This window comes from Salminus brasiliensis, chromosome 3 (genome assembly GCF_030463535.1).
Source record: "Salminus brasiliensis chromosome 3, fSalBra1.hap2, whole genome shotgun sequence".
Taxonomy (NCBI): domain Eukaryota; kingdom Metazoa; phylum Chordata; class Actinopteri; order Characiformes; family Bryconidae; genus Salminus; species Salminus brasiliensis.
In genome coordinates, this window is record NC_132880.1 from 52,265,125 (window position 1) to 52,283,270 (window position 18,146).

An 18,146-nucleotide genomic window follows, 5' to 3' on the forward strand; every position below is an offset into this window, starting at 1 on the left:
GTGTATACTCACTGCCCCTAGCTCACTAGTGTGTGAGTGTGTGTTCACTACGAGATGGTACGTGCACCTTTATCTATCTATCAATCATTTAATGAAAATATTTGATCGATAAATTATTTTAGATAAAAGTGAATCATAACAGTTTGCATTACATTGCATAACACTTTCTGGATTGCTACAAGTTGAAAACAAATGGAGACACCAAAACAGATATAAAGCAAAAGCAAAACCGTTAAAGCTAACCTTTGAAATGTTCTGCTGACAAGGCCTAATAATGGGTAAACCATTTAGATATGTGCCAATATGGCAAAGTTGTTAAAGTTACCTACATTTTACTCTACAGGTTTCAAGGTTGGCCTATCTCTGGCAAACAGAAGCAGTGTAGTCTAATCTCTCATCTCTGAAACGCCTCCAGTTTGGTTTTTCTGGTGGGTCTCGGGTGTGCCGACTTGGGGTCGTGGTATAAATGAGTGAATCTTTGGAGCTTTTAACAGAAGTTCTTCCAAACCACTCTGTAACCATGAGCCTCTCTGCCAAGGACAAGGAAGCAGTCAAAGCCTTCTGGGCTAAGATCTCCCCGAAAGCTGAAGATATCGGGGCCGATGCTCTGACTAGGTAGGTTTCTTGATTCATCCATGTCTTCTCTCTGTTTCTTCTACACATCTCTGTCTCTTCGCTGCTGAGGGTGAACTCTGGATGTGTCCACACAGGATGCTGACCGTCTACCCGCAGACCAAGACCTACTTCTCCCACTGGAAGGACTTGAGCCCCGGCTCTGCCCCTGTGAGGAAGCACGGGAAAACGGTGATGTCTGGTGTGGCAGAGGCCGTCAGCAAAATCGATGACCTGACCAACGGGCTGCTCACCCTCAGCGTGCTGCATGCTTTCCAGCTGCGTATTGACCCTGCCAACTTCAAGGTAGGGCCGGTTCCTTTCAATGTAGCGTTCTATATCTCCTTCTTCTGCCTGCAGTGTTATAATCAGACCTCTGCTTTCTGTAGATCCTCTCCCACAACCTGCTTGTGGTTCTGGCCATCCAGTTCCCCAACGACTTCACTCCTGAGGTGCATGTGGCTATGGACAAGTTCCTCTCTGCGTTGGCCCTGGCTCTCTCTGAGAAGTACAGATAAGCAGCCAAACTCTGTTTGAATGGCCATTCTGTCTCATGAAGATCCAATAAATGACTGTGAATCATATAAACCCAATGTGTTTGTCTGTTTTTGAAGTAAAACCTCTTTAACTGCATGTTTCTAACTTTAACACTTTAAACATACATTTGTTAGCACACTGAAAAACATGCTACTTTATATTTACATTTCAGACATTTAGCAGATGCTCTTATCCAGAGCGACTTACAAAAGTGCTTTGCTATTTACCCAAGAAAAACCTCAGTTAGTTTGAAGAGGCTAAACATTCTAAGATACCTCTAAGTTTAGACACTAATAAACACAAGTCAGTATGGTGACCACTGCCATTGCCACCAAGTACGGAGAGGTTGGTCCGTTCTTGTCTTTGTAAGCCAGCGTCAGGGGTTTGAATCTGATGAGGGCGACTACTGGAAGCCAGTGAAGAGAACGCAGCAGTGGAGTGACACGGCTGAATCCTATGACAGGTCTCGTTTTCACTCTAAAAAATACATTACCTCAACATAGTTTTTACCCAAATAAGAAGATGCATTTGTGTAGATATGATATGCACCATATCTCCAAACATTTGAGGACCCCTCCCCCCCTTCTAAAAAATTCATTTAGTTACTTTCAGTTGCACCGATTGCACAGATGTGCAAATATGCAAATAAAGCGCGTGTAGCATAATGCTCTTTACGTTGAATGCAATCAAATCCTCACAGCAATGCTCTAAGATCTAGTAAAAATAATACACCGTGCAGGTGTCCAAATACATTTGTCTGTATAGTGTACTGTTTTGTGTAGCCCCTTGACACCTTTCAATCATGAACTGTTTTTAGAGTGGGACATAAAACAGAAAAGCTCATCTAAACAAATAATTAAAAATAAACCTAAAATAGAACTGAAATATAAATAAAGCTTGAACGTTTTTCTTTTTTTTTTTATTGAATACTTTCTTAATACCTTTGCATTATTTGTCATTAATGTTAAAATACACACCTATCAAATACGAAAGAAAAATAGTAAAAAATAAGATCAGAGTAAATTGTCACTCTTCAGCAACAAACGTATTATCTCCCAGAACAGCAACTTTACAGGAAAAGGACGAAGCCATCTTAACTTTCAGTGGAAGTCAATGTAAAAATATTGTATTCCAAGTCATTTGGGAGCACTGCATCAGGAAATTGTGATACACAGTGAAAAACAATAGCACACAAAGTTAAAAAACGGCATGCAATGTTACATTACATGACAGCAATGGTATTTAAAAGTGGCCCCGGAGTAATATTGCTCCACAGTTCTAGAGAAACAAAATGCAACACAGTAGAATATATCTATAGAACCAGTAGCACACAAACTCAGACTGAAAAATGGTACTCTGAATTTACATGATTTTATTGTGGCATACAGACGTGAATTAACTACAGAAATGCAAGATGTATGATATAATGCACCAGAAGATCACAATACAATGTGATAGGAAGTACGTATTTTAATGAATGAAATGGAATGAATGAAAGCAAATACTCCACTCGTCTCCTGTCTAGGAACACGAGTAGTCTAAAAGAATTGGCTGCAGTTCAATTGTCAGCCTTATTTTTTTCACAGATGAAAATATATGTGTTTGGGTCTTTTGTAACTGATTAAAGTCTATTAAGTCGGATCATTGATGTGCACACTCTTTGTAGTCTAGAAACAATATAAAACACGATGTTCTCAATGTCCGACTACACCAACAAACACAAACCATGCGGTAATTCTGATCACCTTTATTTAGCTTTAACTGACAGGTACAGGTTCGTCTTTTTAAACCACACACTTCTGATTGGCCATCTCTATCAGTCAAAGTCCATTCAACATTTAGTGGTACTGTCTTCTGAGGGCGGAGGCTGCGACAGCCAGGAACTTCTGGAAAGCTGCCTGAACTTCAGCCGTGAAGCTAGTTCCCAGTCTGGAGGCAACGACGATGGTCAGGCAGTCAGCCAGCAGCTGCATGATAGAGAATAAAGACGAGTCAGCGCTTGCAGTGAATGAAAGACTACATGTAGACACAATCAGTTGAAGAGATGATCAATCTACACAACAGAACTCACCCTGAAGTTGTCGGGATCCACATGCAGTTTCTCAGAGTGCAGCACACTGAGTTCAGCGTAGGTCTCCTTGATGTTGTCCATGTTCTTCACAGCTTTGCCCAGACCATGGAGTACAACTGCACCGTGGGCTGCAACCATGGGGTTCCCCATGATGGCAGCAGCGTTGTACAGGTTTCCAAAATTACCGAAGTACCTCTGCGTCCAGGGGTACACCACAAGGCATCTGAGTAGTAAAATATGTATATGGAAATACTAAATTTATATCACGTACACAATTTAAGCACACACATACAGATAAATAGATGTACATTTTCACGACCGTACCTCGCCAGGGCATGGTGTCCAACGGATTCGTAATCCATTTTAGAAAAGATGTCCTGGATGGTGGCGCGCTCGAAATCTGTCCACTCTACCATGGTGCTGACTTTGTGGTCTCTATGTGTCCTGCAGAAGACGAACCCTGTAAACTAAGAGTCTTGAGCGGCAGCTTATATATCCACATGTCCACCCCTCCCAACCTCTTACGATTGGTTAATAGAGATGTGGACTGGGTCTCCTCTTGGGTAGGGTGAAGGATTTTCATCAGATACGCATGAACTGTTATAAAACGTTTAAATAAGCAAACCGTCTTAAAAATTCAATTGAACGAAACTAATAACGGTATAAGTTATATTTTGATCGCTAATTATTATCATTTTCATTCAAACTGAAACAGCATCCAGGTGATTTACATCTTTTATTCAAAACTGTTTTTAACAATGTATTTTTTTGCTTTCAATGTGTTTGAGAAATGAACATATATTATATTCAGCTCGTTTTCCTAAATGTTGTGTAGGAGAGAATTTAAGTAATTTTGATTAGTCTGAGGTAAGATTACTGTGAAAACAAAAAATGTTGTCTTGAAATTGAAGGGCAAAAAAATCATCACAAACACCTAGAATTTCTACCAATTGAAACTTTTCGAGCAACCGAGTACCCAAATATTTAAAGTTTAAATAGCAATCATATTGCCTATTTACATGTCTGATTTCTATCAATTTGGTGAAGTTTAAAAAAACAATACATGAGTAATGGGTACTGTAGGTCAGGTGGAACAATAATATTTTACTGGAACAGCACAATAAAGAAATACAATATTATATATTACTATTAAAATACATTTTAATTAAGGGCAAAATCATGCATATTGTTACCTACAACAATTTCAAATGAGATCAATTAAATACATTGACTACATGTTAGTCAATGTAACAAAGTTACATTGTCACCTTCTTGGCATACATTGGTGGCTGTCCAAATGCTTTTGGACACACCTAATGAAGTCCTTCAGCTACTTAAAATTTCCCCATTGGTGATTCAGATGTGCGAATACACACATATAGCTTGTCTAGCCCCTTTTGAGAAGTATTGCCAACAGAATAAGACTCTCGGAAGCAGATAAGAAGCCAATGTCATCTTTTTGCCTTAATCCTCTTGAGGTGTATTCTGAGTTGTTTCTTAAAATCAAGTTTGACTTTTGTAAAATGTTTTCAGTGCTATAAAATCTGTCTATGCCAATATGTGCTAAAAAAAAACCTCATTCAACTCAATTGCGGTATTAGAACATTCAACAAATAAATCGTTAGATAATTTGTACATACATAATCTGCCTGTGAGATTAATAATAATACTTGGACCACTTACTAATTATATATACAGTGCTTTTTAACCCCCTTTGTAATTTTCTATTTTACTACCTATATATGATTTAGAATTCAGATGTTAAAAAACAGCTTTAGTATTTATGAATCAAATGATGCAACACTTAAAAATATTTAAGAATTATTATTATATTTATATTATTAATTATTAGAGTTAGATTTTTCAACAACTTTGTTGGAAAGCATAACAACCTCTGCTCTTAGATACTGGTGTTCAATCCTACACAATGAGTACAATGAGTTGCTGCTACTCTTATGTTTAAAAGTTTTTTATAGGTATTGTTTTTGGAAATTAACTGGACTGCGTTGTATGGTTTCTGTCACATTGAACACTTTTATTTCAAACCAACATTAATATCAATAAGTCTTTCTGAGGTCCTCAGAAGCTTCTTCCAAAGTCACACCTGATTATCTCACTCTTCTAACACCCTTTATTATGAACTCATACTCCTTGAGCTTCACAAAATCTGGGAACACGTAATAAAAAAAAAAAACATGTAAACTTATTATGAAGTGTATGGATCTGATGATATTTCAGGAAATTTCTAGCTAATTTAAGATGTCTAATTGATATATCTTTTTATTGCGTATTTCATAATGCATGGTCCTGAAGTAGCTTGCTGAAATGAAGACATTAATTTCTGTGAAAGGGCAGAAATAACATGTTATCTAGACTTTTTAGAGGTCACACCCGCAGAAAATAACTGCTATTTATAAAAAGATAATTATCAGAAACACCCATTATTTGAAACTTGAACATTCTAAACATTTTCCTAATTCCTTGTCTAGATTAATAAATGATCAAGCAAAAATATTTGGTTTCAGTTGATAAAAGTGAATAAGAACACTTTTATTGCATAACACTTTCTGGATTGCTACAAGTTGAAAACAAATGGAGACACCAAAACAGATATAAAGCAAAAGCAAAACCGTTAAAGCTAACCTTTGAAATGTTCTGCTGACAAGGCCTAATAATGGGTAAACCATTTAGATATGTGCCAATATGGCAAAGTTGTTAAAGTTACCTACATTTTACTCTACAGGTTTCAAGGTTGGCCTATCTCTGGCAAACAGAAGCAGTGTAGTCTAATCTCTCATCTCTGAAACGCCTCCAGTTTGGTTTTTTTGGTGGGTCTCGGGTGTGCCGACTTGGGGTCGTGGTATAAATGAGTGAATCTTTGGAGCTTTTAACAGAAGTTCTTCCAAACCACTCTGTAACCATGAGCCTCTCTGCCAAGGACAAGGAAGCAGTCAAAACCTTCTGGGCTAAGATCTCCCCGAAAGCTGAAGATATCGGGGCCGATGCTCTGACTAGGTAGGTTTCTTGATTCATCCATGTCTTCTCTCTGTTTCTTCTACACATCTCTGTCTCTTCGCTGCTGAGGGTGAACTCTGGATGTGTCCACACAGGATGCTGACCGTCTACCCGCAGACCAAGACCTACTTCTCCCACTGGAAGGACTTGAGCCCCGGCTCTGCCCCTGTGAGGAAGCACGGGAAAACGGTGATGTCTGGTGTGGCAGAGGCCGTCAGCAAAATCGATGACCTGACCAACGGGCTGCTCACCCTCAGCGTGCTGCATGCTTTCCAGCTGCGTATTGACCCTGCCAACTTCAAGGTAGGGCCGGTTCCTTTCAATGTAGCGTTCTATATCTCCTTCTTCTGCCTGCAGTGTTATAATCAGACCTCTGCTTTCTGTAGATCCTCTCCCACAACCTGCTTGTGGTTCTGGCCATCCAGTTCCCCAACGACTTCACTCCTGAGGTGCATGTGGCTATGGACAAGTTCCTCTCTGCGTTGGCCCTGGCTCTCTCTGAGAAGTACAGATAAGCAGCCAAACTCTGTTTGAATGGCCATTCTGTCTCATGAAGATCCAATAAATGACTGTGAATCATATAAACCCAATGTGTTTGTCTGTTTTTGAAGTAAAACCTCTTTAACTGCATGTTTCTAACTTTAACACTTTAAACATACATTTGTTAGCACACTGAAAAACATGCTACTTTATATTTACATTTCAGACATTTAGCAGATGCTCTTATCCAGAGCGACTTACAAAAGTGCTTTGCTATTTACCCAAGAAAAACCTCAGTTAGTTTGAAGAGGCTAAACATTCTAAGATACCTCTAAGTTTAGACACTAATAAACACAAGTCAGTATGGTGACCACTGCCATTGCCACCAAGTACGGAGAGGTTGGTCCGTTCTTGTCTTTGTAAGCCAGCGTCAGGGGTTTGAATCTGATGAGGGCGACTACTGGAAGCCAGTGAAGAGAACGCAGCAGTGGAGTGACACGGCTGAATCCTATGACAGGTCTCGTTTTCACTCTAAAAAATACATTACCTCAACATAGTTTTTACCCAAATAAGAAGATGCATTTGTGTAGATATGATATGCACCATATCTCCAAACATTTGAGGACCCCTCCCCCCCTTCTAAAAAATTCATTTAGTTACTTTCAGTTGCACCGATTGCACAGATGTGCAAATATGCAAATAAAGCGCGTGTAGCATAATGCTCTTTACGTTGAATGCAATCAAATCCTCACAGCAATGCTCTAAGATCTAGTAAAAATAATACACCGTGCAGGTGTCCAAATACATTTGTCTGTATAGTGTACTGTTTTGTGTAGCCCCTTGACACCTTTCAATCATGAACTGTTTTTAGAGTGGGACATAAAACAGAAAAGCTCATCTAAACAAATAATTAAAAATAAACCTAAAATAGAACTGAAATATAAATAAAGCTTGAACGTTTTTCTTTTTTTTTTTTTATTGAATACTTTCTTAATACCTTTGCATTATTTGTCATTAATGTTAAAATACACACCTATCAAATACGAAAGAAAAATAGTAAAAAATAAGATCAGAGTAAATTGTCACTCTTCAGCAACAAACGTATTATCTCCCAGAACAGCAACTTTACAGGAAAAGGACGAAGCCATCTTAACTTTCAGTGGAAGTCAATGTAAAAATATTGTATTCCAAGTCATTTGGGAGCACTGCATCAGGAAATTGTGATACACAGTGAAAAACAATAGCACACAAAGTTAAAAAACGGCATGCAATGTTACATTACATGACAGCAATGATATTTAAAAGTGGCCCCGGAGTAATATTGCTCCACAGTTCTAGAGAAACAAAATGCAACACAGTAGAATATATCTATAGAACCAGTAGCACACAAACTCAGACTGAAAAATGGTACTCTGAATTTACATGATTTTATTGTGGCATACAGACGTGAATTAACTACAGAAATGCAAGATGTATGATATAATGCACCAGAAGATCACAATACAATGTGATAGGAAGTACGTATTTTAATGAATGAAATGGAATGAATGAAAGCAAATACTCCACTCGTCTCCTGTCTAGGAACACGAGTAGTCTAAAAGAATTGGCTGCAGTTCAATTGTCAGCCTTATTTTTTTCACAGATGAAAATATATGTGTTTGGGTCTTTTGTAACTGATTAAAGTCTATTAAGTCGGATCATTGATGTGCACACTCTTTGTAGTCTAGAAACAATATAAAACACGATGTTCTCAATGTCCGACTACACCAACAAACACAAACCATGCGGTAATTCTGATCACCTTTATTTAGCTTTAACTGACAGGTACAGGTTCGTCTTTTTAAACCACACACTTCTGATTGGCCATCTCTATCAGTCAAAGTCCATTCAACATTTAGTGGTACTGTCTTCTGAGGGCGGAGGCTGCGACAGCCAGGAACTTCTGGAAAGCTGCCTGAACTTCAGCCGTGAAGCTAGTTCCCAGTCTGGAGGCAACGACGATGGTCAGGCAGTCAGCCAGCAGCTGCATGATAGAGAATAAAGACGAGTCAGCGCTTGCAGTGAATGAAAGACTACATGTAGACACAATCAGTTGAAGAGATGATCAATCTACACAACAGAACTCACCCTGAAGTTGTCGGGATCCACATGCAGTTTCTCAGAGTGCAGCACACTGAGTTCAGCGTAGGTCTCCTTGATGTTGTCCATGTTCTTCACAGCTTTGCCCAGACCATGGAGTACAACTGCACCGTGGGCTGCAACCATGGGGTTCCCCATGATGGCAGCAGCGTTGTACAGGTTTCCAAAATTACCGAAGTACCTCTGCGTCCAGGGGTACACCACAAGGCATCTGAGTAGTAAAATATGTATATGGAAATACTAAATTTATATCACGTACACAATTTAAGCACACACATACAGATAAATAGATGTACATTTTCACGACCGTACCTCGCCAGGGCATGGTGTCCAACGGATTCGTAATCCATTTTAGAAAAGATGTCCTGGATGGTGGCGCGCTCGAAATCTGTCCACTCTACCATGGTGCTGACTTTGTGGTCTCTATGTGTCCTGCAGAAGACGAACCCTGTAAACTAAGAGTCTTGAGCGGCAGCTTATATATCCACATGTCCACCCCTCCCAACCTCTTACGATTGGTTAATAGAGATGTGGACTGGGTCTCCTCTTGGGTAGGGTGAAGGATTTTCATCAGATACGCATGAACTGTTATAAAACGTTTAAATAAGCAAACCGTCTTAAAAATTCAATTGAACGAAACTAATAACGGTATAAGTTATATTTTGATCGCTAATTATTATCATTTTCATTCAAACTGAAACAGCATCCAGGTGATTTACATCTTTTATTCAAAACTGTTTTTAACAATGTATTTTTTTGCTTTCAATGTGTTTGAGAAATGAACATATATTATATTCAGCTCGTTTTCCTAAATGTTGTGTAGGAGAGAATTTAAGTAATTTTGATTAGTCTGAGGTAAGATTACTGTGAAAACAAAAAATGTTGTCTTGAAATTGAAGGGCAAAAAAATCATCACAAACACCTAGAATTTCTACCAATTGAAACTTTTCGAGCAACCGAGTACCCAAATATTTAAAGTTTAAATAGCAATCATATTGTCTGATTTCTATCAATTTGGTGAAGTTTAAAAAACAATACATGAGTAATGGGTACTGTAGGTCAGGTGGAACAATAATATTTTACTGGAACAGCACAATAAAGAAATACAATATTATATATTACTATTAAAATACATTTTAATTAAGGGCAAAATCATGCATATTGTTACCTACAACAATTTCAAATGAGACCAATTAAATACATTGACTACATGTTAGTCAATGTAACAAAGTTACATTGTCACCTTCTTGGCATACATTGGTGGCTGTTCAAATGCTTTTGGACACACCTAATGAAGTCCTTCAGCTACTTAAAATTTCCCCATTGGTGATTCAGATGTGCGAATACACACATATAGCTTGTCTAGCCCCTTTTGAGAAGTATTGCCAACAGAATAAGACTCTCGGAAGCAGATAAGAAGCCAATGTCATCTTTTTGCCTTAATCCTCTTGAGGTGTATTCTGAGTTGTTTCTTAAAATCAAGTTTGACTTTTGTAAAATGTTTTCAGTGCTATAAAATCTGTCTATGCCAATATGTGCTAAAAAAAAACCTCATTCAACTCAATTGCGGTATTAGAACATTCAACAAATAAATCGTTAGATAATTTGTACATACATAATCTGCCTGTGAGATTAATAATAATACTTGGACCACTTACTAATTATATATACAGTGCTTTTTAACCCCCTTTGTAATTTTCTATTTTACTACCTATATATGATTTAGAATTCAGATGTTAAAAAACAGCTTTAGTATTTATGAATCAAATGATGCAACACTTAAAAATATTTAAGAATTATTATTATATTTATATTATTAATTATTAGAGTTAGATTTTTCAACAACTTTGTTGGAAAGCATAACAACCTCTGCTCTTAGATACTGGTGTTCAATCCTACACAATGAGTACAATGAGTTGCTGCTACTCTTATGTTTAAAAGTTTTTTATAGGTATTGTTTTTGGAAATTAACTGGACTGCGTTGTATGGTTTCTGTCACATTGAACACTTTTATTTCAAACCAACATTAACATCAATAAGTCTTTCTGAGGTCCTCAGAAGCTTCTTCCAAAGTCACACCTGATTATCTCACTCTTCTAACACCCTTTATTATGAACTCATACTCCTTGAGCTTCACAAAATGTGGGAACACGTAATAAAAAAAAAAACATGTAAACTTATTATGAAGTGTATGGATCTGATGATATTTCAGGAAATTTCTAGCTAATTTAAGATGTCTAATTGATATATCTTTTTATTGCGTATTTCATAATGCATGGTCCTGAAGTAGCTTGCTGAAATGAAGACATTAATTTCTGTGAAAGGGCAGAAATAACCTGTTATCTAGACTTTTTAGAGGTCACACCCGCAGAAAATAACTGCTATTTATAAAAAGATAATTATCAGAAACACCCATTATTTGAAACTTGAACATTCTAAACATTTTCCTAATTTCTTGTCTAGATTAATAAATGATCAAGCAAAAATATTTGGTTTCAGTTGATAAAAGTGAATAAGAACACTTTTATTGCATAACACTTTCTGGATTGCTACAAGTTGAAAACAAATGGAGACACCAAAACAGATATAAAGCAAAAGCAAAACCGTTAAAGCTAACCTTTGAAATGTTCTGCTGACAAGGCCTAATAATGGGTAAACCATTTAGATATGTGCCAATATGGCAAAGTTGTTAAAGTTACCTACATTTTACTCTACAGGTTTCAAGGTTGGCCTATCTCTGGCAAACAGAAGCAGTGTAGTCTAATCTCTCATCTCTGAAATGCCTCCAATTTGGTTTTTCTGGTGGGTCTCGGGTGTGCCGACTTGGGGTCGTGGTATAAATGAGTGAATCTTTGGAGCTTTTAACAGAAGTTCTTCCAAACCACTCTGTAACCATGAGCCTCTCTGCCAAGGACAAGGAAGCAGTCAAAACCTTCTGGGCTAAGATCTCCCCGAAAGCTGAAGATATCGGGGCCGATGCTCTGACTAGGTAGGTTTCTTGATTCATCCATGTCTTCTCTCTGTTTCTTCTACACATCTCTGTCTCTTCGCTGCTGAGGGTGAACTCTGGATGTGTCCACACAGGATGCTGACCGTCTACCCGCAGACCAAGACCTACTTCTCCCACTGGAAGGACTTGAGCCCCGGCTCTGCCCCTGTGAGGAAGCACGGGAAAACGGTGATGTCTGGTGTGGCAGAGGCCGTCAGCAAAATCGATGACCTGACCAACGGGCTGCTCACCCTCAGCGTGCTGCATGCTTTCCAGCTGCGTATTGACCCTGCCAACTTCAAGGTAGGGCCAGTTCCTTTCATTGTAGCGTTCTATATCTCCTTCTTCTGCCTGCAGTGTTATAATCAGACCTCTGCTTTCTGTAGATCCTCTCCCACAACCTGCTTGTGGTTCTGGCCATCCAGTTCCCCAACGACTTCACTCCTGAGGTGCATGTGGCTATGGACAAGTTCCTCTCTGCGTTGGCCCTGGCTCTCTCTGAGAAGTACAGATAAGCAGCCAAACTCTGTTTGAATGGCCATTCTGTCTCATGAAGATCCAATAAATGACTGTGAATCATATAAACCCAATGTGTTTGTCTGTTTTTGAAGTAAAACCTCTTTAACTGCATGTTTCTAACTTTAACACTTTAAACATACATTTGTTAGCACACTGAAAAACATGCTACTTTATATTTACATTTCAGACATTTAGCAGATGCTCTTATCCAGAGCGACTTACAAAAGTGCTTTGCTATTTACCCAAGAAAAACCTCAGTTAGTTTGAAGAGGCTAAACATTCTAAGATACCTCTAAGTTTATGCACTACTAAACACAAGTCAGTATGGTGACCACTGCCATTGCCACCAAGTACGGAGAGGTTGGTCCGTTCTTGTCTTTGTAAGCCAGCGCCAGGGGTTTGAATCTGATGAGGGCGACTACTGGAAGCCAGTGAAGAGAACGCAGCAGTGGAGTGACACGGCTGAATCCTATGACAGGTCTCGTTTTCACTCTAAAAAATACATTACCTCAACATAGTTTTTACCCAAATAAGAAGATGCATTTGTGTAGATATGATATGCACCATATCTCCAAACATTTGAGGACCCCTCCCCCCTTCTAAAAAATTCATTTAGTTACTTTCAGTTGCACCGATTGCACAGATGTGCAAATATGCAAATAAAGCGCGTGTAGCATAATGCTCTTTACGTTGAATGCAATCAAATCCTCACAGCAATGCTCTAAGATCTAGTAAAAATAATACACCGTGCAGGTGTCCAAATACATTTGTCTGTATAGTGTACTGTTTTGTGTAGCCCCTTGACACCTTTCAATCATGAACTGTTTTTAGAGTGGGACATAAAACAGAAAAGCTCATCTAAACAAATAATTAAAAATAAACCTAAAATAGAACTGAAATATAAATAAAGCTTGAACGTTTTTCTTTTTTTTTTTTTATTGAATACTTTCTTAATACCTTTGCATTATTTGTCATTAATGTTAAAATACACACCTATCAAATACGAAAGAAAAATAGTAAAAATAAGATCAGAGTAAATTGTCACTCTTCAGCAACAAACGTATTATCTCCCAGAACAGCAACTTTACAGGAAAAGGACGAAGCCATCTTAACTTTCAGTGGAAGTCAATGTAAAAATATTGTATTCCAAGTCATTTGGGAGCACTGCATCAGGAAATTGTGATACACAGTGAAAAACAATAGCACACAAAGTTAAAAAACGGCATGCAATGTTACATTACATGACAGCAATGATATTTAAAAGTGGCCCCGGAGTAATATTGCTCCACAGTTCTAGAGAAACAAAATGCAACACAGTAGAATATATCTATAGAACCAGTAGCACACAAACTCAGACTGAAAAATGGTACTCTGAATTTACATGATTTTATTGTGGCATACAGACGTGAATTAACTACAGAAATGCAAGATGTATGATATAATGCACCAGAAGATCACAATACAATGTGATAGGAAGTACGTATTTTAATGAATGAAATGGAATGAATGAAAGCAAATACTCCACTCGTCTCCTGTCTAGGAACACGAGTAGTCTAAAAGAATTGGCTGCAGTTCAATTGTCAGCCTTATTTTTTTCACAGATGAAAATATATGTGTTTGGGTCTTTTGTAACTGATTAAAGTCTATTAAGTCGGATCATTGATGTGCACACTCTTTGTAGTCTAGAAACAATATAAAACACGATGTTCTCAATGTCCGACTACACCAACAAACACAAACCATGCGGTAATTCTGATCACCTTTATTTAGCTTTAACTGACAGGTACAGGTTCGTCTTTTTAAACCACACACTTCTGATTGGCCATCTCTATCAGTCAAAGTCCATTCAACATTTAGTGGTACTGTCTTCTGAGGGCGGAGGCTGCGACAGCCAGGAACTTCTGGAAAGCTGCCTGAACTTCAGCCGTGAAGCTAGTTCCCAGTCTGGAGGCAACGACGATGGTCAGGCAGTCAGCCAGCAGCTGCATGATAGAGAATAAAGACGAGTCAGCGCTTGCAGTGAATGAAAGACTACATGTAGACACAATCAGTTGAAGAGATGATCAATCTACACAACAGAACTCACCCTGAAGTTGTCGGGATCCACATGCAGTTTCTCAGAGTGCAGCACACTGAGTTCAGCGTAGGTCTCCTTGATGTTGTCCATGTTCTTCACAGCTTTGCCCAGACCATGGAGTACAACTGCACCGTGGGCTGCAACCATGGGGTTCCCCATGATGGCAGCAGCGTTGTACAGGTTTCCAAAATTACCGAAGTACCTCTGCGTCCAGGGGTACACCACAAGGCATCTGAGTAGTAAAATATGTATATGGAAATACTAAATTTATATCACGTACACAATTTAAGCACACACATACAGATAAATAGATGTACATTTTCACGACCGTACCTCGCCAGGGCATGGTGTCCAACGGATTCGTAATCCATTTTAGAAAAGATGTCCTGGATGGTGGCGCGCTCGAAATCTGTCCACTCTACCATGGTGCTGACTTTGTGGTCTCTATGTGTCCTGCAGAAGACGAACCCTGTAAACTAAGAGTCTTGAGCGGCAGCTTATATATCCACATGTCCACCCCTCCCAACCTCTTACGATTGGTTAATAGAGATGTGGACTGGGTCTCCTCTTGGGTAGGGTGAAGGATTTTCATCAGATACGCATGAACTGTTATAAAACGTTTAAATAAGCAAACCGTCTTAAAAATTCAATTGAACGAAACTAATAACGGTATAAGTTATATTTTGATCGCTAATTATTATCATTTTCATTCAAACTGAAACAGCATCCAGGTGATTTACATATTTTATTCAAAACTGTTTTTAACAATGTATTTTTTTGCTTTCAATGTGTTTGAGAAATGAACATATATTATATTCAGCTCGTTTTCCTAAATGTTGTGTAGGAGAGAATTTAAGTAATTTTGATTAGTCTGAGGTAAGATTACTGTGAAAACAAAAAATGTTGTCTTGAAATTGAAGGGCAAAAAAATCATCACAAACACCTAGAATTTCTACCAATTGAAACTTTTCGAGCAACCGAGTACCCAAATATTTAAAGTTTAAATAGCAATCATATTGCCTATTTACATGTCTGATTTCTATCAATTTGGTGAAGTTTAAAAAAACAATACATGAGTAATGGGTACTGTAGGTCAGGTGGAACAATAATATTTTACTGGAACAGCACAATAAAGAAATACAATATTATATATTACTATTAAAATACATTTTAATTAAGGGCAAAATCATGCATATTGTTACCTACAACAATTTCAAATGAGATCAATTAAATACATTGACTACATGTTAGTCAATGTAACAAAGTTACATTGTCACCTTCTTGGCATACATTGGTGGCTGTCCAAATGCTTTTGGACACACCTAATGAAGTCCTTCAGCTACTTAAAATTTCCCCATTGGTGATTCAGATGTGCGAATACACACATATAGCTTGTCTAGCCCCTTTTGAGAAGTATTGCCAACAGAATAAGACTCTCGGAAGCAGATAAGAAGCCAATGTCATCTTTTTGCCTTAATCCTCTTGAGGTGTATTCTGAGTTGTTTCTTAAAATCAAGTTTGACTTTTGTAAAATGTTTTCAGTGCTATAAAATCTGTCTATGCCAATATGTGCTAAAAAAAAACCTCATTCAACTCAATTGCGGTATTAGAACATTCAACAAATAAATCGTTAGATAATTTGTACATACATAATCTGCCTGTGAGATTAATAATAATACTTGGACCACTTACTAATTATATATACAGTGCTTTTTAACCCCCTTTGTAATTTTCTATTTTACTACCTATATATGATTTAGAATTCAGATGTTAAAAAACAGCTTTAGTATTTATGAATCAAATGATGCAACACTTAAAAATATTTAAGAATTATTATTATATTTATATTATTAATTATTAGAGTTAGATTTTTCAACAACTTTGTTGGAAAGCATAACAACCTCTGCTCTTAGATACTGGTGTTCAATCCTACACAATGAGTACAATGAGTTGCTGCTACTCTTATGTTTAAAAGTTTTTTATAGGTATTGTTTTTGGAAATTAACTGGACTGCGTTGTATGGTTTCTGTCACATTGAACACTTTTATTTCAAACCAACATTAATATCAATAAGTCTTTCTGAGGTCCTCAGAAGCTTCTTCCAAAGTCACACCTGATTATCTCACTCTTCTAACACCCTTTATTATGAACTCATACTCCTTGAGCTTCACAAAATGTGGGAACACGTAATAAAAAAAAAACATGTAAACTTATTATGAAGTGTATGGATCTGATGATATTTCAGGAAATTTCTAGCTAATTTAAGATGTCTAATTGATATATCTTTTTATTGCGTATTTCATAATGCATGGTCCTGAAGTAGCTTGCTGAAATGAAGACATTAATTTCTGTGAAAGGGCAGAAATAACCTGTTATCTAGACTTTTTAGAGGTCACACCCGCAGAAAATAACTGCTATTTATAAAAAGATAATTATCAGAAACACCCATTATTTGAAACTTGAACATTCTAAACATTTTCCTAATTTCTTGTCTAGATTAATAAATGATCAAGCAAAAATATTTGGTTTCAGTTGATAAAAGTGAATAAGAACACTTTTATTGCATAACACTTTCTGGATTGCTACAAGTTGAAAACAAATGGAGACACCAAAACAGATATAAAGCAAAAGCAAAACCGTTAAAGCTAACCTTTGAAATGTTCTGCTGACAAGGCCTAATAATGGGTAAACCATTTAGATATGTGCCAATATGGCAAAGTTGTTAAAGTTACCTACATTTTACTCTACAGGTTTCAAGGTTGGCCTATCTCTGGCAAACAGAAGCAGTGTAGTCTAATCTCTCATCTCTGAAACGCCTCCAGTTTGGTTTTTCTGGTGAGTCTCGGGAGTGCCGACTTGGGGTCGTGGTATAAATGAGTGAATCTTTGGAGCTTTTAACAGAAGTTCTTCCAAACCACTCTGTAACCATGAGCCTCTCTGCCAAGGACAAGGAAGCAGTCAAAGCCTTCTGGGCTAAGATCTCCCCGAAAGCTGAAGATATCGGGGCCGATGCTCTGGCTAGGTAGGTTTCTTGATTCATCCATGTCTTCTCTCTGTTTCTTCTACACATCTCTGTCTCTTCGCTGCTGAGGGTGAACTCTGGATGTGTCCACACAGGATGCTGACCGTCTACCCGCAGACCAAGACCTACTTCTCCCACTGGAAGGACTTGAGCCCCGGCTCTGCCCCTGTGAGGAAGCACGGGAAAACGGTGATGTCTGGTGTGGCAGAGGCCGTCAGCAAAATCGATGACCTGACCAACGGGCTGCTCACCCTCAGCGTGCTGCATGCTTTCCAGCTGCGTATTGACCCTGCCAACTTCAAGGTAGGGCCGGTTCCTTTCATTGTAGCGTTCTATATCTCCTTCTTCTGCCTGCAGTGTTATAATCAGACCTCTGCTTTCTGTAGATCCTCTCCCACAACCTGCTTGTGGTTCTGGCCATCCAGTTCCCCAACGACTTCACTCCTGAGGTGCATGTGGCTATGGACAAGTTCCTCTCTGCGTTGGCCCTGGCTCTCTCTGAGAAGTACAGATAAGCAGCCAAACTCTGTTTGAATGGCAATTCTGTCTCATGAAGATCCAATAAATGACTGTGAATCATATAAACCCAATGTGTTTGTCTGTTTTTGAAGTAAAACCTCTTTAACTGCATGTTTCTAACTTTAACACTTTAAACATACATTTGTTAGCATACTGAAAAACATGC

General features: G+C 38.1%; 7 protein-coding genes across 7 annotated transcripts; 4 read left to right on the plus strand and 3 right to left on the minus strand.

Moving 5' to 3' along the window:
- Positions 1–520: 520 nt before the first annotated feature.
- On the plus strand, positions 521–1,130 carry LOC140551552 (hemoglobin embryonic subunit alpha-like). The gene is made up of 3 exons (XM_072675013.1): positions 521–615; positions 711–918; positions 1,002–1,130. The coding sequence occupies exons 1-3, from the start codon at positions 521–523 to the stop codon at positions 1,128–1,130; spliced, it is 432 nt and encodes a 143-aa protein (XP_072531114.1).
- Positions 1,131–2,504: 1,374 nt separating this feature from the next.
- Positions 2,505–3,659, minus strand: LOC140552339 (hemoglobin subunit beta-2-like). The gene is made up of 3 exons (XM_072676555.1): positions 3,545–3,659; positions 3,221–3,443; positions 2,505–3,116 (listed from the first exon to the last, which is right to left on the minus strand). The coding sequence occupies exons 1-3, from the start codon at positions 3,634–3,636 to the stop codon at positions 2,988–2,990; spliced, it is 444 nt and encodes a 147-aa protein (XP_072532656.1). The 5' UTR covers positions 3,637–3,659; the 3' UTR covers positions 2,505–2,987.
- A 2,481-nt stretch (positions 3,660–6,140) lies between these two features.
- Positions 6,141–6,750, plus strand: LOC140551553 (hemoglobin embryonic subunit alpha-like). Its single transcript, XM_072675014.1, has 3 exons — positions 6,141–6,235; positions 6,331–6,538; positions 6,622–6,750. Exons 1-3 carry the CDS (start codon positions 6,141–6,143, stop codon positions 6,748–6,750), a joined length of 432 nt encoding a protein of 143 aa, XP_072531115.1.
- Positions 6,751–8,126: 1,376 nt separating this feature from the next.
- Positions 8,127–9,281, minus strand: LOC140552340 (hemoglobin subunit beta-2-like). The gene is made up of 3 exons (XM_072676556.1): positions 9,167–9,281; positions 8,843–9,065; positions 8,127–8,738 (listed from the first exon to the last, which is right to left on the minus strand). The coding sequence occupies exons 1-3, from the start codon at positions 9,256–9,258 to the stop codon at positions 8,610–8,612; spliced, it is 444 nt and encodes a 147-aa protein (XP_072532657.1). The 5' UTR covers positions 9,259–9,281; the 3' UTR covers positions 8,127–8,609.
- Positions 9,282–11,748: 2,467 nt separating this feature from the next.
- Positions 11,749–12,358, plus strand: LOC140551554 (hemoglobin embryonic subunit alpha-like). The gene is made up of 3 exons (XM_072675015.1): positions 11,749–11,843; positions 11,939–12,146; positions 12,230–12,358. The coding sequence occupies exons 1-3, from the start codon at positions 11,749–11,751 to the stop codon at positions 12,356–12,358; spliced, it is 432 nt and encodes a 143-aa protein (XP_072531116.1).
- A 1,374-nt stretch (positions 12,359–13,732) lies between these two features.
- Positions 13,733–14,887, minus strand: LOC140552341 (hemoglobin subunit beta-2-like). Its single transcript, XM_072676557.1, has 3 exons — positions 14,773–14,887; positions 14,449–14,671; positions 13,733–14,344 (listed from the first exon to the last, which is right to left on the minus strand). The coding sequence occupies exons 1-3, from the start codon at positions 14,862–14,864 to the stop codon at positions 14,216–14,218; spliced, it is 444 nt and encodes a 147-aa protein (XP_072532658.1). The 5' UTR covers positions 14,865–14,887; the 3' UTR covers positions 13,733–14,215.
- Positions 14,888–17,366: 2,479 nt separating this feature from the next.
- Positions 17,367–17,976, plus strand: LOC140551555 (hemoglobin embryonic subunit alpha-like). The gene is made up of 3 exons (XM_072675016.1): positions 17,367–17,461; positions 17,557–17,764; positions 17,848–17,976. Exons 1-3 carry the CDS (start codon positions 17,367–17,369, stop codon positions 17,974–17,976), a joined length of 432 nt encoding a protein of 143 aa, XP_072531117.1.
- The last annotated feature ends 170 nt before the right edge of the window (positions 17,977–18,146 follow it).